General features: G+C 43.7%; 1 protein-coding gene across 50 annotated transcripts in view; it reads right to left on the bottom strand.

Annotated features, from left to right (window-relative positions):
• The window catches only part of LOC140661310 (uncharacterized), a 274,629-nt gene that overhangs the window by 53,508 nt on the left and 196,578 nt on the right, over positions 1 to 24,543 (bottom strand). For 32 of the 50 annotated variants that reach the window (XM_072883389.1, XM_072883483.1, XM_072883493.1 and 29 more), the window contains exons 7-8: positions 7,189 to 7,326; positions 7,008 to 7,070 (exon numbers count right to left, since the gene is read on the bottom strand). The exons of 10 other annotated variants lie outside the window; for them this stretch is intronic. In XM_072883389.1, coding sequence (XP_072739490.1) covers positions 7,008 to 7,070; positions 7,189 to 7,326 — 201 coding nt within the window. Of the gene's footprint in view, positions 1 to 7,007; positions 7,074 to 7,188; positions 7,327 to 20,190; positions 20,308 to 24,543 lie in introns of all 50 variants that reach the window. 8 more of the 50 variants (XR_012045736.1, XR_012045760.1, XR_012045755.1 and 5 more) reach the window with 2 other exon arrangements.

Raw genomic sequence — 24,543 nt, 5'->3', positions numbered from 1 at the left:
TGCCTTAGATCTTCCATGAATAATAATAAACAGTCTCCACTAGAAATAGACATCTTTGTGGTTTCTAAAATTACTATTTTCAAGTATTTATCTAAAAAGAATGTAAGCACCGTGACAGCATCCTTGTCCTGTAGGTTTGGCTGCCAGGGCCCAGGGCTGACTTAAAGGTAATGCAGCTGAGAGCTGTCCCCTTCCTTTGGTGATTGTGAGGAGGACTCAGCCAGGGCTGACCTCCCCTTCCTGTGGGAGCTGCTCCAGGCTGAAGCTCTGCTTGGCTCCAGCCTCAGCTATGGCCCCACCACATTGCAGCCTGTCCCTGCCCATGGACCCCACTGACCCAGACCCAGACCCTGACCCATAGGCTGACCTCGTAGAATCATTTAGGTTGGAAAAGATCATAAAGCCCAACCATTAACCTAGCACTGCCAAATCCACCACTACACCATGTCCCTAAGCACCACATCTACACATCTTTTAAATACCTCCAGGGATGGTGACTCAACCACTTCCCTGGGCAGCCTGTGCCAATGTTAGACAACCCTTTTGGTGAAGAAATTTTTCCTAAGATCCAGTCTAAACCTCCCCTGGCACAACTTGAGGCCACTTCCTCTTGTCCTATCACTTGTTACTTAGGAGAAGAAACTGACACCCACTTCGCTACAACCTCCTTTCAGGTAGTTGGAGACAGCAATAAGGTCTCCTGTGAGCTTCCTTTTCTCTAGGCTAAACAACCCCAGTTCCCTCAGCTGCTCCTCACAGGACTTGTGCTCTAGACCCTTCACCAGCTTCGTTCCCCCTCTCTGGACACGCTCCAGCACCTCAATGTCCTTCTTGGAGTGAGGGGCCCAAAACTGAACACAGTATTCGAGGTGCGGCCTCACCAGTGCCAAGTACAGGGGGACAATCACTTCCCTAGTCCTGCTGGCCACACTATTCCTGATACAAGCCAGGATGCTATTGGCCTTCTGGGCCACCTGGGCACACTGCTAGCTCATGTTCAGCCAGCTATCGACCAACACCCCCCTGTCCTTCTCTGCCTGGCAGCTTTCCAGCCACTCTTCCCCAAGCCTGTAGCGTTGCATGGGGTTGTTGTGACCCAAGTGCAGGACCCAGCACTTGGCCTTGTTCAGCCTCATACAATTGGCCTTGGCCCATCGATGCAGCCTGTCCAGGTCCCTCTGTAGAGCCTTCCTACCCTCAAGCCGATCAACCCTCCCACACAACTTGGTGTCATCTGCAAACTTACTGAGGGTACACTCGATCCCCTCGTCCAGATCATTGATACAGATATTAATCAGAACTGGCCCCAATTCTGAGACTTGGGGAACACCACCTTCCCCAGGTCCCACAGCTGCCAACTGGGTTTAACTCTGTTCACCACAACTCTGTGGGCCCAGCCAGCCAGCCAGTTTGTTACCCAGCAAAGAGTACACCCGTCCAAGCCACGAGCAGGCAGTTTCTCCAGGAGAATGCTGTGGAAAGCAGTGTCAAAGGCTTTACTAAAGTCTAGGTAGACAACATCCACAGCCTTTCCCTCATCCCCTAAGTGGGTCACCTTGTCATAGAAGGAGATCAGGTTAGTCAAGCAGGACCTGCCTTTCATAAACCCTTGCTGACTGGACCTGATCACCTGCTTGTCCTGTACGTGCTGCATGATGGCACTCAAGATGATCTACTCCATAACCTTCCCCAGCACCGAGGTCAGGCTGACAGGCCTGTAGTTCCCCGGATCCTCCTTCCGGCCCTTCTTGTAGATGGGCATCACATTTGCTAACCTCCAGTCAACTGGGACTGCCCCAGTTAGCCAGGACTGCTGACAAAGGATTGAAAGGGGCTTGGTGAGCACTTCTGCCAGCTCCCTCAGTACTCTGGGGTGGATCCCATCCAGCCCCATAGACCTGTGTGTGTCTAAGTGCTGTAGCAGGTCGCCAACCATTTTCCCTTGGACTATGGAAGCTTCATTCTGCTCCCCATCCCTGTCTTCCAGCTCAGGGGGCTGGGTACCCACAGAACAACTGGTCTTACTATTAAAGACTGAGGCACAGAAGGCATTAAGTACCTCAGCCTTTTCCTCACCCTTTGTCACCATGTTCCCCCCCCGCCCTGTGTCCAACAAAGGATGGAGATTCTCCTTAGCCCTCCTTTTGTTGCTAATGTATTTACAGAAACTTTTTTTTGGTCTTTTACAGCAGTAGCCAGAGTAAGTTCTAGCTGGGCTTTGGCCCTTCTAATTTTCTCCCTGCATAAACTCACAACATCTTTGTATCAGTCCTCCTGAGTTGCCAGCCCCTTCTTCCAAAGGTCATAAACTCTCCTTTTTTCCTGAGTTCCAGCCAAAGCTCTCCTTTCAGCCAGGCCTGTCTTCTTGCCCACCGGCTCGTCGTTCGGCACATGGGGACGGCCTGCCTCTGCAGCTTTAAGATTTCCTTCTTGAAGAATGTCCAGCCTTCCTGGACTCCTTTGCCCTTCAGGACTGCTTCCCAAGGGACTCTGTCAACCACCCTCCTAAACAGGCCAAAGTCTGCTCTCCAGAAGTCCAAGGTAGCCGTTCTGCTGATCCCTCTCCTTACTTCTCCAAGAATCAAAAACTCTATCATTTTGTGATCGCTATGCCCTAGACAGCCTCCAACTGTCTCCTCACCCACAAGACCTTCTCTGTTCCCAAACAACAGGTCCAGCAGGGTGCCTTCCCTAGTTGGCTCACTCACCAGCTGTGTCAGGAAGTATCTATCTTCCACACACTCCAGGAGCCTCCTAGACTGTTTCCTCTGCGCTGTATTGTATTTCCAGCAGACATCTGGCAAGTTGACGTCCCCCACGAGAACAAGGGCTAGCGATTGTGAGAATGCTCCCAGCTGCTTATAGAATATTTCATCTGTCTCTTCGTCCTGGTTGGGTGGTCTATAACAGACTCCCACCATGATATCCGCCTTGTTGGCCTTCCCCCGATTCTTACCCATAAACACTCAACCTTATCTTCACCATCATCAAGCTCTAGACAATCAAAACACTCCCTAACATACAGGGCTACCCCACTGCCTCTCCTTCCTTGCCTATCCCTTCTGAAGAGTTTATAGCCATCCATTGCAGCACTCCAGTTGTGCGAGTCATCCCCCCGTGTTTCCGTGATGGCAACTATATCATAGTTTTCCTGCTGCACAATGGCTTCCACCTCCTCCTGTTTGTTGCCCATGCTGCGTGCATTGGTGTAGATGCACTTCAGTTGGGCTAGTGATCCCACCACCTTTCTGGGGGGAGAAGCCCTAATTCCTACGTGACCATTCTCAGGTGCTTCTATGGGTTCTAACACATTCATAACCCTTTCATCTTTGCTGCCACATGGATCTCCATCCCCTATCTCCACTGGCATGACAGACCAAAGGACCTCGCCAGCACACCGTCCCTCAAACATTGGTGTGCCGCCCCCAGGCTTATCTCTAGCGAGCCTGGTTTTATCCCTTTCCCCCTTCAAAACTAGTTTACAGCTCTTTCAATGAGCCATGCTAACTCCTGTGCAAAGATCCTTTCCCCCTTTGAGACAGGTGTCCCCCATCTGTCGCCAGCAGGCCTGGTGTCATTTAGACAGACACATGATCAAAAACGCCAAAATTCTGCTGGTGATGCCAGGCCTGGTGCCAGGTATTGATCTGCTGGCTCTTCCTGTGTCTTCCCTCGTGGTTCCCTGCAACTGGAAGGATAGAGGACAACACTACTTGTGCTCCTGATCCCTTAACCAGTTGTCCCAAGGCCTTTGAGTCTCTCTTGGTTGCTGTCGGACTTCTAGTTGCAGCTTCATCACTGCCTACCTAAAAAATCAATAATGGATAGTAATCTGAGGGCCATACCAGGGTAGGAAGTTTTCTCTTCACATCTTTTACCCGGGCCCCAGGGAGGCAGCAGACTTCCCTAAGAAGTGGGTCTGGTCTGCATACTGGGCCTTCTGTTCCCTTCAGAAGGGAGTCTCCTATGACAATGACCCAACTTTTTTTCTTTATGGAAGCGGTTTTGATGCAGGGCGTAGGCTGACTTAACCTCAGCAACACCTCCAAGCTAGATGAACCATCATCCTCGTCATTGTTCGGTTCCACTTGCAGAGCCTCATACCTGTTATGCAAGGGCACCTGGGAAGGTGGGGCAGTCACAGAGGAGACGCGCATCCTGCGCCAGGCAGGAACTCGTCGCCATTGCTCCCTATCCCTTAAGTCACTGTGTTCAGCCAGGCGGAGCGAGGATAGGGAGTCCTCCGTATCGTGCGGCCTGTCGGCCTGTCGCAGGGAAGGTAGGGCGCGATTCCAGTGGTGTCTCTCTCTCGCACGCTCCCTGATACTCCTCAACCTACTCACCTCCTCCCGGAGCTCTGTCACTAAGCGGAGGAGTTCCTCTGCCTGGGCGCACTCCCACAGGCGTGCTCACTGCTGCCCTCCGGTACTGCCATGAGGGAAGGGCACAGCCTGCAGCCTGGCACCTGGGCGGCAGCGTGTTCCCGCCGGAGCTCTGTCTGGGGAGCTGCGTCAGTCGTGGTGGGTGCAGAGCTTAGAGAGGCCGTGGCTTTCTGCCGGGTGGATCCCATTGCTCCCTGGTCGAGCCGGCAGAGCCTCAGCGCCCTTCCTGCACACCCTTCCACGCAAACTGCCGCGCCATGCGCCGTTTGCAGCGCTCCCGGTTGCCAGCGCTCCCTGAGGGCTTCTGTTATACTGGGGGGTGCCCAGGCCTCATCAGCCGCTGTTGCGCGAGCTGCGGGCTCCTGGTGGCTCTCTCTGCTCCCCCGAGGTTACCGCGGTTTGGGAACCCCCCGTGCACCGCGCTGGAGCGCTCCGCTGCGGAGCGCGCCGGCACCGGAGCTGCTCGTCTCGGCGACCTCACGCCTGCCCATCACGATGGATGTGTCTGGTGATCACGGGGCTGTGTCTGGCGCTGGTTACCCTCACCAGACCTGATCCTGACCGTGAATCACTGGCTTACATTTCCAGCTTGGCCTTGGACCTGCCATATCACCACAGAGGTGCCCGATGCCCAGGGCTGGGTCTGCCCCCAACTGCCCTCCAGCCTGGCCTGTTCCCTGGCTAGGGGCGGTGGCATGGACCAAGGCCTGATGAAGTGCTGCCCTGGGCAGCCCCCGCCACTCCCAGCATCCCAACCCTTAGGGAGCAGCCAATCTTTGTTGCTCCCTGATAGTAAACTGCAGATATTTCACCTTCTTTTGGCAAAAGGACAGAGATTAGTAAAAAATAAAACAGAGCATACATCCTATGGGAAAAGCCTGCTTTAATAAGATTTTTATCTCTAGTTAATTATCTTTTTGGCAAATTTTTCCTCAAGGAAATCAAAATAACTCATTAATAAAAAAAATTAATGAGTATTTTCAGATTATAGTTTCACAAATAAAATATATTGACATAGATATGAATGGACATAACTAGGATGCCTAGTCCTGCGTCACAGAGTTATTAGATGTAAAGAGGGAAGCATCTTTTTAAGATCCTGTTAAGACATCAGCAACTTTTCACTTGATGTTTAGATATTAGGTATGGAAACTACACAGCTGAAGAAAAGGATTGTTAGAACAAGCGGGTAATATTGAACAGGTACAGAGAAGAGACAGAAAAACACTGGCTGTTCGGAAAAAAAAAAGGCTGGATGGAATTTCCTACTTTGATATACTTTTAAAGGGAACCCTTTTCAGAATCTGTATCTCCTGAAAATCACATTCATTTAGAGTATCTAATGGTGTCCTCCCCTCTTCCCAAACTGAGATATGCAGCATCAGCAGAAGTTTTTAAAAAGTCTTGCTTAGTATATTTTCTATTCCAGAGTCCAGTAGCCTGGTTTAGAGCTCTAGTACATCTCTATGAAATCTGTCCCTCAATTTTGTGGGCTTTTAATTTGTGACCAGATGCCAGACAGAGCAAAAAGGCCATAACCCTTTTGCCCACTGAGAGGAAGCCATTTTGCTATCACTCAACACGAAGTACAAGCAGAGAAGCCAGTGCAAACCTTGCTGGAAAACACACGGCAGGACAGAGCCCACAGGCAGGCTAAGGTGAAAATTTGTGTTGTTCCTAAGATGTGCCCAAGTAAAAAAAAAAAAAACAAACAAACCAACCCACAAACCACAAATCATTATTGATTTAACTTTGGAGATGCAAACTGGAATATATTAGAAACACTGACCAATTCATAAGCTTTGCTTTTCTAATAACTGTGAGATGAAAAACTAACCAACTTTATATAAAATTAAGATCATTCTTTGCTGGAATAGTAGATGCCAAAGAAAAAACAGACAGAAAGGTTGACTTCCAGAAACACTAGCAAAAAGATATCATATTTAGAAGCTGGTCTCTGTTAAAAAGTTGGAAATAAGAGTACTGTTTTGAACTGAATACAGCTTTTCCCAAGCTTTTGACAGACATGACTGGCTTATTACTGCAGCACAGCTATTATTTAGAGGCTTAATAAAGGCTGTTTTATCTAATAGATTCTACAGCCAAGTTTCATGATAAACAGAAGCAGATATAGCTGGGGCTCTAAATGATGGACGGTGGGTTCAGTGTCTCACAGGTCAGACTGTGTGGTAACATCCCCTGGGGAGCGGGCTGAGTATTTATCTGTTTGCAAGACTGCCTGTGTGCCTCACAGCAGCTGATGTAGAAATGTAGATGCACAGCGCTTTTGCCTGTGGGTGGATTACTGTCAGAGACTGATGAATTGCCAGTTAACATAGGGCCCCTGTTTTTTCCTGACGTAGTGAAGGGAGAGCTTTGCTGGCATGTTGGCCTCCCTCTCTGGCAATTCAGACTCACATCTTCATACCGGTGGGCAAACCTCCCATGCTTCTGTTTTGAGTTTAGAGACCCATCAGACTATTTTGATTTGGTGAACTTTTTCTTCTTGCAATTTAAACACATTTGTTTGCTTTTCCCTCAAGGGAGGTTCAATGTGAAATAGAACATGTTCTTTTTCTAGCTAAACAGAAACATATTCCTGGTACTGTTGAACAAAGAACATACCCAAAAGATAAGCAGGTACAAGTGGTCCTTTTGTGCACACACAGAGACACACACTCAGCAGGCCTCCTCAGGGTTGGAGTCAGATGGAGTGGAGATTGGCAGAAGAAAAGGGAATGAGAATTTGGATAGCTGTTCATTTATCATGTGATCTTTGAGTGGGAGAGCTACATAGGGTATTTACATTGGGGAGTTACCACTTCCTTGGCCTGCTCCCTCCTGCTCCTTCCCGCATTCAGTTTGATTCTCTTCTCCCTTTCTCCACTTGTTTGCTTCATATGCTTGAAGTATTTCTCATTTGGTCCCATGTCCATCAGATGACCTTTTTATAACACATGATGTGAGTTAAGAGCTGCATGAAAAATCTCTGCACAGTCTGTGCTTTCATACAGTTGCATCGCATGTAGGTAGCATCTATTAATATTTTAAACATGTTAAAAGGAAGGCTATGCTGGAGCCAGATCCCATGGCTTGGCTTGTTTCAGTGCATATAGAGCATTTCACTACATTTATCCTCCATTTCTGTTTTTCCAGTGAGAAATATGAACCCAGTAATTTTAACGACCTGTCTTAAAGGATCATCTCTAACATCCCAGAGCACACCTACACAGCGGGACTATTCCATGGGGAGGCAGCAATGCTGAAGGAGGCCTGATGGAGACAGTGGATGATAAATTTCTACAGCTGCGCTGTAATATAAATTCAGGAAAGGAAAGTTAAATGCACTTCTGTCCTGTTTTTGCAGAGGTACCTCATCACAGAGCAAGGAAAAAATAACCTAAATTCTTCTTGGCTTCGGTACATGTGGGCTTTGAAGGCTCTGCTTAGTTCTACATGCCCAGTGATCAAAAAGACAGCAAGACTTCAGAGAAACAAAAAAATGGCTGGGAAGAGCAATACCCAGAGGAAAATGAAAGTGATAACATATAAGCTGCTAAAAGAATGAGAAATATTTAAACACAAGGAGTGAGACAAGTATATTAATGTAATATGTGAGATAGAATTAAGATTAACAGGAAAAGATAAGAGGAGAAAACTTAGGCTGGGATTAGGGAAAACTTAATGAGATTGAGTTCTCTGTTTAATAGTTAGATTGGCAAATGCAGTAGCGGAAACCCTGTAATTTGGGAGACTTCAAATGAAACAAGGAAAAGCACTGTCAGCATGCAGTAGGGAAGATTCTTCCACTGCTGGGAGGTGGAATGAACCATTCATTACAATGGTCATCTATGCTATATTAATTGGCAAAGTGCCAGCAAAGTCAGTGGAAGGTGGAAACTGATGCTTTATTTTCAAAAAGAAAAAGGAGTTAGGCCCATTAGCCAGGGGGAGACAGTAGTGACCTCCCTGGTACAAATGATGGTGAATTCAGTCTGTGGTAACTTGGTGAAATATTTTGTGTCACTGTAAGTGATATTCAGAGGGAAGATTTTACTATTATAATTTTATTGCTATCCTTAAGATTTTCAGATTTTTAAGCCTTCATACGCTAGCAATTGCTTCACAAACTATTAACAAAAGAGCAGAAAATTCTCAGAATCTGAGAATGATTTAGGTTGGAAGGGACCTCTGGAGGTCATCTAGTCCAAGTCCCTGCTAAAAGCAGATCAGTCTTTGAAGTTAGAGCAGGTTGCTCAGGATCATATCCAGCCAAATCTAGAATATTTCCAAGCATGAAGATTTTAATATTTCTTTGGGCATCTTGTTCCAGTGTTTGATCTCCTTCACTGTGAATTTCTTTTTCTGGAATCAAATCAGATTTTCCCTTGCTATCTCTATTCTCTTGTGCCATTAAGCTGCCCCTTGAAATGACAACATAACTATAGGAATTATAAAGCAATTTATAAAGTAATTATAAAGCAAAAGTTACAACACAATAAGGACAGATTAAGGCACTTTTTAAGATTAGCAAGTCTTCACAAGAATTTGCCTTCTCCCAAGATCTTTCAGCCAATCTAAGAGTGAAGACTAAACTGAAAGAAACATTTCTCTAGAATGAAAACTACTTTGTCTGACTATAGATCTGTAATCATGTGTGACATGTTTCTTCCAATGTCTTTCTCTGACACCATGCACATAGCAGTGAATTATAACCCTGAAGTAACATATCAGTGAACAGATCTTTGAACAATATTGATCTAGTAATGCATACCTAAACATTAAGTGAAAATAAATGTAGAAAAAATGGAGTACTGAACATTACTGTGACAGCAGAACAGTGTGGCATGGTGACATTCAGGTAGCAAGCTTCATCGATGTGTAAGTTACATTGATTACAATTAAAAAAAAAGAATGAAATGAGACAAAGTGTGCACTAAAAAGTGGTAATGATTATGAAATTTCCTATTGAGACAAGTCCTATTTCTTGGCAAGCTGGCCTCAGTTAAATTGGTCTGTGGACAACCTAAACAACAAGAAGCACCCAGACAAATGTCAATATTTGAAGTGAGGGAACAACAGGCATTTTGGACAGCAAGCACATTTTCTTTGGATCACCCACCTTTTTAGCTGAATGTTCTCCTGGAAGAAATTTCAACAACGTATATTTTAAGTGAATATGTACGTGTCAGGATAGGAGCACAGGTCTGTCAGAAGGATCATTCAGCAGTTTAAAACAAGTCCTGTATCTTTTCTACAGCCTGAAAACAGAGACATCCTAAAAACAGACTTTTTTTTTTTTAAATGCTTTTTTTGTGGTTGTTCTGCCAAGTTTGTATTGAAATACTGTGTTGCTTCTTTCTAAACTATCCCATGACATTTCCGTCAGCTGTAATACAAAAGGTTTTGAACACCTTAATGCAGCCTTACTCTGGTTAAAAAGACATCAAATTGTAAATTTGCCTCCAGTACTCATGTCTATGCCTCAGAACTTTTCAGGGACACAGTTCATATATTATTGCTATCTTTTTCTTCACTTTAGTTTGCAGCGAGACAATCCCAGCAGCTAGGACAGATAATTGTCTCAAAGGTGCTTACAGGGGTGCTCACATGGAACAGACCTGGGGTAAATATATGGAAAACGCACTGGGAAAGTCTTTGTCATTTTAATAAGGAATAAAGGAGCATTCATACACATTGCTTACTGACTTTCCCCAAATTCAGTGACTGAATTCAGTCTCTGTTATTCTCAGTCTGTGGATTTAATAAAACTTTCACTGCCTAATGACTCTGCATGTAGTCAAAAATGGATATTGTGCTATATAGAATTCCTTGTAAAATTTTCTGTTGGTTATTATTACAATCTTGTCTGTCAGCTTGAACACTTGCTGTTTGGGGAAGCAACTGCCAGTTCTGACATCTGAATGCAATCCTGAAAATTATAACCATGCATCACTCAAAACATCCTTTTCAAAGACACAGTCCAAGCATCATAATTTCCGTGGCTGGTTGCCTGTTAGTATTATTTGTACTAAGATCTTGGAGATAAGTAGAAAAAGTTTCCAGATGCACAGCCATATATCCTAACTCTCAGATCATAAGGAAAACCATTACAACTGGGGGGGATTCAATTTTTGGAGCTCCTATGTGATTATAGAGGAAGGACTAACAAAGCCTTGCTTTATAGGAAGTTTTGTCCTTATGTTGGGTAGAATAAGGCAGAGAACTATCTTGATTGCTTTTGTATTAAGCATCCAGTTAAAATTTTGAATGAAAATTCACAAAACACATTTTGTAATATTTGCCTAGGTTTGTATGGAAACAAGAGAAAATTCTCAAAGGGGTTTTTTAATTTTAAGACATTTTAGATTTTTTTTTTTTTTTTTTAAGTTTTCTTTCTCTTGAAGGCCACATGGAGAACCCACTGGTTTTAAAAGACCTTTGGGACAATACCTAAATAAGTACACAAAAGCAACATAATCTGTCTGACAGTAGAAGCTAGCAACATGGATTTACTTATTGAGAGTAACAAGAAAGGCTTTAGCACCCCCTTTAAAAGTGTAGCTCATGCTCCTCCATCATGTGAAATGGCAACAGGGTTAAATACCTTTCCCTTTCAATCCAACAGAGCAGTACTTTGCCTGTGAATATTCCTACATCGCCTGAAAAACATCCCTGTGTCACAAAGCCTCTGTTTCTGCTAAGTTAAGTAACGGAGATAGCTTTGTACAATGACAACAAGAATAAGGTTTAGAGCGTAAAAGGTTTTGAGCAACAAGGAAGAATGATCTTATTTATCAACATAAAAGTAAAAAGCTCATGCTCTTAGAATCACAGAATTACTTAGGTTGGAAAAGACCTTTAAGATCACCAACTCCTACCCTTAACCTAGCACTGCCAAGTCCACCACTACACCATGTCCCTAAGCACCACATCTACACATCTTTTAAATACCTCCAGGGATGGTGACTCAACCACTTCCCTGGGCAGCCTGTGCCAATGTTAGACAACCCTTTTGGTGAAGAAATTTTTCCTAAGATCCAGTCTAAACCTCCCCTGGCACAACTTGAGGCCACTTCCTCTTGTCCTATCACTTGTTACTTAGGAGAAGAAACTGACACCCACTTCGCTACAACCTCCTTTCAGGTAGTTGGAGACAGCAATAAGGTCTCCTGTGAGCTTCCTTTTCTCTAGGCTAAACAACCCCAGTTCCCTCAGCTGCTCCTCACAGGACTTGTGCTCTAGACCCTTCACCAGCTTCGTTCCCCCTCTCTGGACACGCTCCAGCACCTCAATGTCCTTCTTGGAGTGAGGGGCCCAAAACTGAACACAGTATTCGAGGTGCGGCCTCACCAGTGCCGAGTACAGGGGGACAATCACTTCCCTAGTCCTGCTGGCCACACTATTCCTGATACAAGCCAGGATGCTATTGGCCTTCTGGGCCACCTGGGCACACTGCTAGCTCATGTTCAGCCAGCTATCGACCAACACCCCCCTGTCCTTCTCTGCCTGGCAGCTTTCCAGCCACTCTTCCCCAAGCCTGTAGCGTTGCATGGGGTTGTTGTGACCCAAGTGCAGGACCCAGCACTTGGCCTTGTTCAGCCTCATACAATTGGCCTTGGCCCATCGATGCAGCCTGTCCAGGTCCCTCTGTAGAGCCTTCCTACCCTCAAGCCGATCAACCCTCCCACACAACTTGGTGTCATCTGCAAACTTACTGAGGGTACACTCGATCCCCTCGTCCAGATCATTGATACAGATATTAATCAGAACTGGCCCCAATTCTGAGACTTGGGGAACACCACCTTCCCCAGGTCCCACAGCTGCCAACTGGGTTTAACTCTGTTCACCACAACTCTGTGGGCCCAGCCAGCCAGCCAGTTTGTTACCCAGCAAAGAGTACACCCGTCCAAGCCACGAGCAGGCAGTTTCTCCAGGAGAATGCTGTGGAAAGCAGTGTCAAAGGCTTTACTAAAGTCTAGGTAGACAACATCCACAGCCTTTCCCTCATCCCCTAAGTGGGTCACCTTGTCATAGAAGGAGATCAGGTTAGTCAAGCAGGACCTGCCTTTCATAAACCCTTGCTGACTGGACCTGATCACCTGCTTGTCCTGTACGTGCTGCATGATGGCACTCAAGATGATCTACTCCATAACCTTCCCCAGCACCGAGGTCAGGCTGACAGGCCTGTAGTTCCCCGGATCCTCCTTCCAGCCCTTCTTGTAGATGGGCATCACATTTGCTAACCTCCAGTCAACTGGGACTGCCCCAGTTAGCCAGGACTGCTGACAAAGGATTGAAAGGGGCTTGGTGAGCACTTCTGCCAGCTCCCTCAGTACTCTGGGGTGGATCCCATCCAGCCCCATAGACCTGTGTGTGTCTAAGTGCTGTAGCAGGTCGCCAACCATTTTCCCTTGGACTATGGGAGCTTCATTCTGCTCCCCATCCCTGTCTTCCAGCTCAGGGGGCTGGGTACCCACAGAACAACTGGTCTTACTATTAAAGACTGAGGCACAGAAGGCATTAAGTACCTCAGCCTTTTCCTCACCCTTTGTCACCATGTTCCCCCCCCGCCCTGTGTCCAACAAAGGATGGAGATTCTCCTTAGCCCTCCTTTTGTTGCTAATGTATTTACAGAAACTTTTTTTTGGTCTTTTACAGCAGTAGCCAGAGTAAGTTCTAGCTGGGCTTTGGCCCTTCTAATTTTCTCCCTGCATAAACTCACAACATCTTTGTATCAGTCCTCCTGAGTTGCCAGCCCCTTCTTCCAAAGGTCATAAACTCTCCTTTTTTCCTGAGTTCCAGCCAAAGCTCTCCTTTCAGCCAGGCCTGTCTTCTTGCCCACCGGCTCGTCGTTCGGCACATGGGGACGGCCTGCCTCTGCAGCTTTAAGATTTCCTTCTTGAAGAATGTCCAGCCTTCCTGGACTCCTTTGCCCTTCAGGACTGCTTCCCAAGGGACTCTGTCAACCACCCTCCTAAACAGGCCAAAGTCTGCTCTCCAGAAGTCCAAGGTAGCCGTTCTGCTGATCCCTCTCCTTACTTCTCCAAGAATCAAAAACTCTATCATTTTGTGATCGCTATGCCCTAGACAGCCTCCAACTGTCTCCTCACCCACAAGACCTTCTCTGTTCCCAAACAACAGGTCCAGCAGGGTGCCTTCCCTAGTTGGCTCACTCACCAGCTGTGTCAGGAAGTATCTATCTTCCACACACTCCAGGAGCCTCCTAGACTGTTTCCTCTGCGCTGTATTGTATTTCCAGCAGACATCTGGCAAGTTGACGTCCCCCACGAGAACAAGGGCTAGCGATTGTGAGAATGCTCCCAGCTGCTTATAGAATATTTCATCTGTCTCTTCGTCCTGGTTGGGTGGTCTATAACAGACTCCCACCATGATATCCGCCTTGTTGGCCTTCCCCCGATTCTTACCCATAAACACTCAACCTTATCTTCACCATCATCAAGCTCTAGACAATCAAAACACTCCCTAACATACAGGGCTACCCCACTGCCTCTCCTTCCTTGCCTATCCCTTCTGAAGAGTTTATAGCCATCCATTGCAGCACTCCAGTTGTGCGAGTCATCCCCCCGTGTTTCCGTGATGGCAACTATATCATAGTTTTCCTGCTGCACAATGGCTTCCACCTCCTCCTGTTTGTTGCCCATGCTGCGTGCATTGGTGTAGATGCACTTCAGTTGGGCTAGTGATCCCACCACCTTTCTGGGGGGAGAAGCCCTAATTCCTACGTGACCATTCTCAGGCGCTTCTATGGGTTCTAACACATTCATAACCCTTTCATCTTTGCTGCCACATGGATCTCCATCCCCTATCTCCACTGGCATGACAGACCAAAGGACCTCGCCAGCACACCGTCCCTCAAACATTGGTGTGCTCCCCCCAGGCTTATCTCCAGCAAGCATGGTTTAATCTTAAATCTTAATCCTGCCTGTTCTTATACCATAGGGAAGTTTTCGTGAACAGAGTCATCTCCCACCTTGGTTGAAGCTTTAAAATATTTTCATGCTGGTTTTAAGACTTCATTGTTATAAGTTGTTGCAGTTCTGCCCAACTTGTTAAATACAGGCTTAACAAGCAATACTGCTGAAGCATTTGCCAAATCTTACATCACAGCAAAGTGAATTTGGATGGATGAAGAGCAGGAGCAAGACTATGAGTGATTCAAATTGCAGGTCTCTAGTCCCAGAGTCACTACTGAATAGATGACTTGGTGAACATCACAACCACCCATAGGCTGCTGAAGAACCTTTCTTTTTACTAGGACCTATAGCACAGCAATCTACTAAATGAGGAGTCTGCTCCTCTCCTTTGGATCTCTTGATAATATATACATTCAAACAAGTCTGAAAGCTCACAATCTTTGGTACTGTTGGTCACCACAACCATTAAATATGAAGATGCACTGTAGATGAAATGGACAAATGAGGTTTTGTTCACTGGATTCCTGGTATGAGACTGGGTACTCCGATTATACCAGCACTGAGTTAATTCACCTTAAGTGAACTGAATAACCTAAATAGCAACTCAACATCCTAACTTAGGTGACTAATCTTGAATCTTCTGCTTCCTGGGCAAACTGAACATTGATATCATTCTCCTGAAATAAATGGCCTCAATTATTTGGGGTGGCTGCTGGCCCAGTGATTCAGCTGGATTTGATCTGAAGTGTCTGTGAAAATGAAGTTCTCAAAAAGCATTTATTTTAAGATAGACATCATTATGTCACCTAGTAAAACTAAAAAATAGCACCCACATATCTCTGCAATAAACAATGAGATCTTCCTTTCAAGCCATCTTATTGTAAGAAAAACTTCCAGACAGGAAGTATATGTCTTTCTGGTCAAGTATTATACTGAAGTCTGGGAACCTCTGTCCAAGTGGAATCAATTCCACTGCTCAAACCTTTCAGCTACTCAAGAGTGAATATCTAAGCTAAATCATCAGGAGTGAGCAAAGGCAATTTAACATGTACTATAATAAGTAATAATCACCAACCACCATAAAAAATCCAATTCAGAAGGTTTTAACTTGATCTGTAATGTTTCCTGGTTGCCCGTTACATTGAAACCTCTCCCACATTTCACGGAAGAATGTTTTCTCTTGAGCATATTGAATAACAATTCTCAACAATTAAAAAAAAATATTTTTCTGAAAATATTCTGCCTGAGGGACTTTAAAAAAAACAAAACCACACACACAAAAACAAACACACCATGGATTTCACAGAAGCAGAGTCCATAGCAATAATTTCCCACTCCCTCAACCTAGAGAATTTTTAATTCTTTCACTGAGACTGGGAGGACATAGCTTCAGTAAACTGACTTCATTATATTTTTCAACCACTGCCGAAAAAAAAAAAATAAAAATCCAGGACAGGTTAAATGTTGGTTCTCAAATAGAAGAGAAACAAGATAATAAAATACCTCAGACTAAACATTTACACACTGTCTGCTTGGGCTGGAGTGTACGGACATTTGAGTTCTTTGGATTTCTGGTGGAGTCTTAAGCTATAGCAAAGCATTTGGCTGAACTACCAACAGCACCAGTTTACCCAGGAGGCTGCAGGCATCCTTCCATCATTTCAAGATTCAGATTGTCTGAACAAACAGAAAAAAATGTGGAAAAGAAGCTGAAGAATGTCAACGCAGCAAAGAGAACAAAGTTGGCCTTTACGCTAGCTGGACACCAATACAGCATATTTCCCATCACACCTACTACACAGACCAAGCAACATGCTTTTCCTGTGAAATACATGTTCATCTGCTAAACAGTTTGGTCTGAGACATCTGGGTTTGGAGGTTATGATGGCTATCAGAAAGGGCCAATATGTGTCAAATGGCTACATTGCTTCCTCACATTTCAGCTGGACTAACAGAAAAATAATTTTAATGACATGGAGTATCCATCTGAATTTCAGGCTACACAGTAAGCCAGCTTTTTTTCAGGAGAGCTAAACAACATCAGGGACTTAAAAAGACATAAAACTCTACTGCCTACTGAAACCTAGTTCCAGACTTCCTAGCAACATAGGCAAAATCAAATTTTGTTGTCCTAATGATGGAGGGGAGGAACAAAGCCAATAATTTGTTTTCTGTCCTCAACCCAGATGCAGCAAAATTCAATCCTGCATCAGCAATAGAACAGTTCCCATCTTCACCCTCCCTCCCCGGCCAGCTCTGGAGGTGTTCCTCCAGCTTCCAGAGACAACGCAAGCCCAGGGGACAGGAAAAGGAGAGAGATTAACCACAGGAATTGCAGATATTCTCCCCAATAGGGTGCCTACTGGGCTCCCCCCTGACAGCGGAGGCAGGTGGGGGGTGGATGCGGGAGGCAGGCAGCTCTGCCCAGCCCTGGTCTCCCTTCCCTGGGGCTGTGCCTTCACTCAGGCCTAGTGCCCTGAGCTGCTCAGGGAAAACTGCTTGGGGTACAGGTCTGCTTCTATTGCTGAAACAGACCTAGGCTGAGATGGATGTACAACCCTGGGGTGTCTCATCTCAACCTGAAGTCAAGATTTTGCTGTACGTGGCATCATTTAGCTGCCATTACCAGCTCCCTTCACCAGTGTAGAAAGTTTACTGTGTTCATTGGAACAGACCTATTGACCAACAGGGCCTGCAAGCTGGATGTTTGTATGGGGGCTGGCACCATGGGGCTCTGCACCAGGGGCTGCTAAGTGCTACCTCAAAAATGCAAGAAGTGGATAAAGAAAATTGCCAGGAAAAGACTAGTAACACAGTTGGGTCTACATTGTCCAAACCCCAGTATTACCTTGCTGAAAAATAATTAAAACCAATGCACTTTCATGAGGCTGTTGGGCAAATGGGAGCTTTCATCGGCTGAACAGAGAGCTGTTTATGTTGCCCGAGAGGTAATGCAGGGAAATCATAAGAGTGGATATAAGAATACAGACAAGGCAGAGTTTACTGAGAGACACCTTAGTTCTAGGGCCTCTTACAATAATAGTTTCAAATTAGTTGCAACTGTGGGTGGTTGGATACCTAATTTTCCTTACAGAATACGGAGGGATAATATAGCAAACCATCAGGACACTGTGTGCCCTAGCGTCAATAAGCGAGTGTCACATTCCTCTCTCTGTGGAGAAGGTGTGACAGGGAATAAGAGTGCCAACCAACAGAGTGCTCCTTGGCTTGAACTTGATGGATCCTCCCCATGCCTATTTCTCTTCCTGGGTAGCTATTTATTTTGCACAGAATAGCTCTTGCTGGTAAAAATAATTATAATTTCCTAGTAATAGGTGTAATGTGAAACAAAATCATCATGTTTCACATTTTGGTCAAACATTTCAGTTGCTTTTATCACACACTGAATGCGCTTGGCAATAAGCTGAATGTAGGATCAAAAGAACACTCAGCTACAAACCCTCCCCCTGCAATTCTTATTTTTAGTATGAGCTTTAAATACGGTATGTACTGACCAAATTCCTTTTTTGTATTCTTTCATTTCCCCTGAATTTTCACTTGCATATACTATTACTCCTTCTGTCCTCTCCTAACCCATTTTGAAATGTTACCGTTTGCCATTTTATAGCTGCTGTGTTTCACCTCAGAACTGGCTGCATTTCAGTTGTGGTTACTCGTTACATCTAGTTTATCAGTCTCTGAAGCACTATGGGAAGAAAGGTGTTAAAAGGAATAAAAATTACTATTGTTATTTTTGGTGACTAGAACTTTCACGGCATTTTAACGAGAATCACGCTATAAAAAAAGACTGGGAGATTTAAAAGTTTAATTAATTCCATTCACCATTTCTGTCCACACTGAAAAGAATGGAAACATTCATTTTATAAGAATGTTTTCTGCCTCTGTACATCAGGCCCAAGAGATGCACAGTTGCAGCTAAGAAAGGTGTTGGCTACTGAAAAGTAAGTTGGATCTTGAAAACCTGACATCCCTGATGAATAAGCCATTAGATTTTTGCTGCAACTGTTTGAGACTTCAGCCGCACCAGCAACTCAAATATATGCAATACAGAACCCCTAAAGCGCAGTGTCAAAGAGGTCAAAACATTTAAAAAAAAAAAAGTCAAAGTCAACTCAGAACCGCCAAGAAGGTTTGGCAAAAGAACCCACACTTTCCACATCTCTCTGCTGCTAAAACATTCATCCCATATTCTGTTTCCTACGGCTTCCTCCGGATTGCAGCAAAGACCATTTTCAAAGGTTGACAATATAGATGCTAACAAGTTAGCAAATTGGTTGATAAATCCAAAACTACCACCATTGGACAGCTGACCTGCCAACAGTAGGAATAGTAATCCCCTTTGCCCCACCAACTAGTTTAGACTCCTACCTGCTTTGGATCATATTCACTGTTAAAAGCAGTGCCAATTTCAGAATCAAGCTGTGGGCTATGTCAGCTCTCCAGCTGATCCCTTTTCAGCCTGTGCTGCCAACTGTTCCTTGACTGCCCTTTCTGGGGGCAGCTGTATCTCACCTCCTTGGCCAGGGAATTTACTGCTGCTGCTTTCCAGCAGTGCATTCACCAGCACTAGTGAATCTAGTAGTAGTTAGATGAGTTCTTTAGTACTCTGAAAGCTTGCACTTTGTTAGCTAAACCTAGGGAAAGTATGTGAAGTCAGCTGGCCTGGATTTATCACTCATCAAAATCCTTACTAATAATTAGGTAAGCCTGTGTTAGCTTGAATCTTGCCCTCCATTATGCATCCAAACCATCAGAAACAACCCCAGCAACCCTCAGGTAATCAACTTTACAATGATCATCTCATTGCAAACATACAGACTGTTTCAGCACATATCAGTGGGTAGTAACAGCAAATGACAGTACCATGAATGGAGGTGGTGCTCGAACAGATGCCACTGGCTTTTTAATCTGCAGTTAAACTGTTGTGATTTTGATGCTAATGTCATCTTCTTCACAATCATCTTTCAAACCAAAACTTCAGAATAAGCTGACAAACTTTGGTTCCTAGGCTAAATTTTCCTCATAGGTGCCTGGTGTCTTTTGGGAAATAGGAACTAGTAGCTTAGTAAACAGTGCTCTTCTGGATTTGGGAGAGATGATAAAGTTTTACAAGCCAATAAAGAAGTAACAGCAGTCCTAGTATGTTTTACAGGATGTAGCAGTAGGCTTTAAAACAAGCCACATGTAAACTTACAACTTAAAGATCTTTACTTTTGGAGATCTGATGACTTTCTGAACCTGTCCAGACTTTCTGGCCTGGGGAAAAAGTGGAAACTGCCTGAGGCTTCCAACACACTCCAAGCTCAGCAGTTCTGGATGCAGGCACCCAAATTCAGGGTGTGTGAGGACACTGATTTTTCTAGTCTGGAGTATCAGACTAGATTTTTTTAGAGTCTGTAAAAATTATATTGATGAAAAAGCCTCAAAGTTCTTCCTGCCTGAACTATATTACCTCGCACTAAATGTTTCCTGAACAGGAAGGGTCATATTTTCATTAAGAATTAATTCACTCATACATGTCCCAGCATTTTAGTAAGAAAATCCATAAAGTTTTCACCTCTTAGCTGTCATAATCTTGAGCTGCTGTTCCTCTATATTGCTGTAATTTCACAGGCAGGGAAATTTCAAATTAAAAGAGGAGTGTCATGATGGTGCGAAATGACATTTATGAGGTCAGCATTATAACTTTTGAGACCATTGTAAATAAGACCACTTTTTATACATATGCTGATGCCAAGCCATGCCTTCATCTGGACACATCTAGAACTTAATTCAGTCGTCTTCTTGCAAGCCCAGAAACTGACAAAATTTGGAGCTTTTGCCTGGTTTTGTAAGGAAATGGGACTTACGTAAAAGTGTTGTCTATGAATCTGTCTGCCCAGCTCAGTCACTTGAGTTTTGTGATTGATTTCAACCAAGTTTCAAAGAGAGGTAGGTAATGAAGTTCCTTCAACTGGTGTCAAACGCTGTTGGGTAGAAGAGAGACTCTGAGAGAATGCAGGCAGAACTCAGCCCTTATAAATACAATTTAACTCTAGCAACCTTGCCAAAGAGTACATACATGCTCACTGAAAATATATATAGCCCCAGACTGGTCACAGCAATGCTGTCTCTTTTCAAGGGAAATAGAGATAACATGGGCAGAACTGAGGTTATTGTGGGGAATTTTACGAGATGAAGAATGCAAATGCATAGAAATGCTGTTCATGAAACATTTATTAATTATGAGGTCCTCATGAAGAGAGTAATTCACAGATCTAAGGTCAGCATCTAAATGTGGCCAGGTTACTTTTCTCCTACTGATCTCCCCCTTTGCCTGCCACTCTGGGTCTAATTTTGAATTATTAAGGAGGACATCATATTGTTTTGGATTAGAGAAACACAGATGGAGTTGTAATGCACACAGGCCTCTGGCAAAACACTTGCAGAAATGTCTCTTGTTTTTATTGCTCCTCTTGCAGGTTTTAGTACATCTGTCTGCTTGTGAAAGAACAGTGAGGCTTTGTTATTTTTTAAATATCACTATTTTTTGCAAATTTATATGCATCTTTATGGATAAGACATAAAGCCCCAAACTCTCCCATACTGTATACTCACACACCATGTAACAAAGTCCTGTATCAGCTAGATGAAACAAGCTACATCATGCTGTCAGGGGTTTTATAGCCTTCATGTGCTGGATGGATACCAGCGTGGGTAATTCCATCTTGCCACCGTACACTTGCCACCGTACACTTGCCACCACATCTTGCCACCGTACACTCTCCTAGCTAAAATTTACTCTTCACATTTAGTCACAAAGTTATGTGTGATACTGCACTGCTACATGCTTGCGTGCCGAGTCCTACATGTATTATCAGCTCTGTCTGGAAAGAAAGCATAGCCACACCCAGGTGGTAACACTGTATGATACAGTCCAGAACTTTGCATTAACGTAACTTTATCAGGCCCATGTCTACACTCTGCTCAGTATTTTAAACATTTGCAGTCTTTCAAGACCTCAATTCAAAACCAACTTAAATGCAATCTGACAGAAAATTTTGCTTTGTCTTTCTCCTCTTTTGTCTTCATGAGAAAGAAACACACTTGTCCAAGGAGAAAAATAATAACATTTACTCCTAGATATCTGGTAAATTAAAAATCCAATACTTCATGCCAATTCACAGAACTGTCCAATGGAGCAGGTGGCATTGTGGGCTGCCACAGTAAGAGAGGTGCTTCCTTCTCTTCCTTAAATGATACCATACTTTAAAATCATCTCCTCAAAATTTATGCAGACAAGCAAAAGAACATTTCAAACGCAACAGGGGAAAAAAGCACCAGTTGCACTTTCTTCTTGTCTCTCAGACATCCGTAAACTGCATTCATGATCCTAAGGCATCTGGCTTTATGGGTAGACATATTTTTTAAAAGAATTGATCTTAGTGATTTTAAAGTGCTGCCAAACATTTCAAAGCATTTTTTCCCCCTGTAAACCATTTGGAAGAAAGTGAACAACAGTGGTTTGGTACAGCAGAGCAGCCTGCATTTGGGATTGGTCACCGGGTAAAACTCACTTATTTTCTGGACGCCATTACAGGAACTGCCTCCATTCAGGACAAGATCATTGCAAATTTTGTGTATATAGCGGAGATTTTCCTAGTGATTATTGTTAGAAGTGGTGCAAACAATGTAGGCTAAGAAAGAAACACTGAGAAACTGGATGAACCTGGTTTTGTAATTTTCTGAAATAACATGTTCTCCAAACTGCACCCATCTAAGAGGTGTATGAAAAACTGTTACAAGTATTGAGCCTGGCACATATTGCTGCTTTTTCTGCTTGAAAGGTATTTGCAGAAAGGATGCCATCTTCCTGAACTTACCCATTACTTACTAAGTCTCAGTTTGTCATTTATTTGCACTGCTGTCTGTTGCAAGCATACAACATTTTATTTCTTTGGACAGAGTGTTATGATCATGGGATGAACTTAAAACTCAGGTTCAAGTTTCTGGCTAAAACTTCTAAATTAATTTCCTGTGAATAATTTTTTTTTCTTTTCAAAAGAAGTTCATTTACTAAAATATTCCTGGCAAGTGGGCCCCTAATGGACTGAACACTTTCAATTTTTTGTGAGAAGCAAATTACAATTTGCTTTAAAAATTCCAAAGACTTTTGGAAAGGTATTTTCTAGAATCAGTCTGTCTGACTAGTGGTACTTAAGTTTACAGGCTGTGTCTATTGCCTTCCTATCTGTGTGACTATTTATTAAACACTGGTATGCCTGACGTTCCCTTGCTCTGAAGTCTTCTGAAAAAGGAAAATCTAAATTAACTGTACAAGAAGTTGAACTGTATTTTTCCAGTAATGGCTATGAAAGATTAGATTCACTGTGGAAATACTAAGTTGGCCATGCAGATTCGCATTTACAATATGGAAGCGTATGAAGAAATTTCATGTATTTCATGCCCAAGGAGGTTGTGGGTTCTCTGCCTCTGGAGTTATTTAAAACTGGACCAGATGAGGCCATGAGCAACCTGAAATAACTTTAAAATTGGCCCTGCTCTACAGGTCCCTTCTAACCCAAATTATTTTACGATTCTTTGATTTTACATCTTATTTTCATGCACATACATAAACCTGTGACCTTCAAAGGGAAGTGAGAAACACTTCTATCAAAGTAATACTTCAGGTTATTCAATTATTGAGACCTCTTCCATTTTGTGAGAGAATAGCATATTTATTTTTCTACTATGTTCAGGATAATTCCTGGGGAAAAAAGTAGTGTCGATGCATATATTCATGTGCATGCACAAAGGAAGTGTGCATCAGCTCACCTTTCTGTCCACAACCCACAGAGCAGCTGTGCTCCACTGAGACAATATGTGAAAAGACATATTTTGGCTTTTAGGCAGTGTTTGGGGAGAGTGTTTTGGGGATTAGAATTACTGGCTATGGAATTCTTTATGGGAGAGCAGACCGAGTCCTAAGCTCATGTAGGTCAAAGGAATAAAAAGGCCACTTCTTCAGCAGGGTTTTCTTCAAAACCAAAACAAAACAAAAGAAAACAAAACAAAACTGTCCTTTTGCCTCCCATATATCAATGATGGCCATCTCAGCTATCCACAGGGGGAAGAAAGTACTGCTTACTAGTACTTCACATACTTCAAAACACTTGCTAAAAACATTGGTTCTCAAACATTAGCATACATTTATAGCGAATCATAAACTCTGTCTTTACTCTTTTTTATAAACCAGATTTTTTTCTTTGAAGTTATTAGCACTTTTGTCATAATATACTTACAATATCCACTATTCTTATTTATTGACACATTAAAAGATAAACACACAAGCCAGAACTAACAAAAAATCCAACAGAATTATAAATAGGAATACGGTTTTCAGAAACTTCTTCCATTATTTATAGAAAATAATTCTGTATGCATCTGGTCAGACGAAGACAGCGTTGGTGGTCTTGGACTCCCCATCACCTACCTCAAAGTACAAATAATAACAAGAGAAACTGATAAGCACCTATTCACAAAGAAATGGCTCAAAACCAAACAGAGTTGTGGCAGATGGCTTGCACATTTCAGGGGAAGCACAATGTGTGATTGCAATTTGGAAAGTCCTGCATGGGACTAGATGTGTGCTGATGTGCGCAAAGCAGTCAGGGGAAGGGATTCAGACAAAATCACTTTATCTCCAACTTCCCTGGTGGTTGGTAGCATGTGTGTGGTATTCAGTAGAACATCAGCAATCAGTCTGGGCTGCAAAGCTTTTTGATGCCCTAAAGCAGTGCTTTGCAAATCCTGGGAAGAAGGTTTCCTCATGCATTTGTTCATGGCTGACACAGGAATCAGTTATTTTTGCCATACCTGTGGACAGCAGTTATTTTCATTCTAGTTTATTTACTGTCTAAGTGGGAAGAGGATCTTTTGTTAGACATCATTCAGAGCAGCTTTCTAAATTTTTCCAGACAAGCCCTCTGCCTGTCTTGGTATCTGAACATTTTAGCTTCTGTTTTAGGTTACAAGGATTTCAGTACATTGCTTATAACACCAGTATCGGTACCATACGAGTAGTTCTTCATAGCAGAAAAAAGAACTTCTGTTCCAAGGTGAAGAATGAAAATGCAGACCCCACAACATACACAACACACACACACAATTGCCTCTAAGTAGAAGGCTTAAAATATTTTTCATGAAGCATTATCAGGATTTGG

The sequence above is a fragment of the Ciconia boyciana genome, chromosome 1, assembly GCF_034638445.1.
Source record: "Ciconia boyciana chromosome 1, ASM3463844v1, whole genome shotgun sequence".
Lineage (NCBI taxonomy): Eukaryota > Metazoa > Chordata > Aves > Ciconiiformes > Ciconiidae > Ciconia > Ciconia boyciana.
The sequence above is the reverse complement of the archived record's forward strand: the minus strand, read 5'-3'. Positions and strand labels throughout refer to the sequence as shown.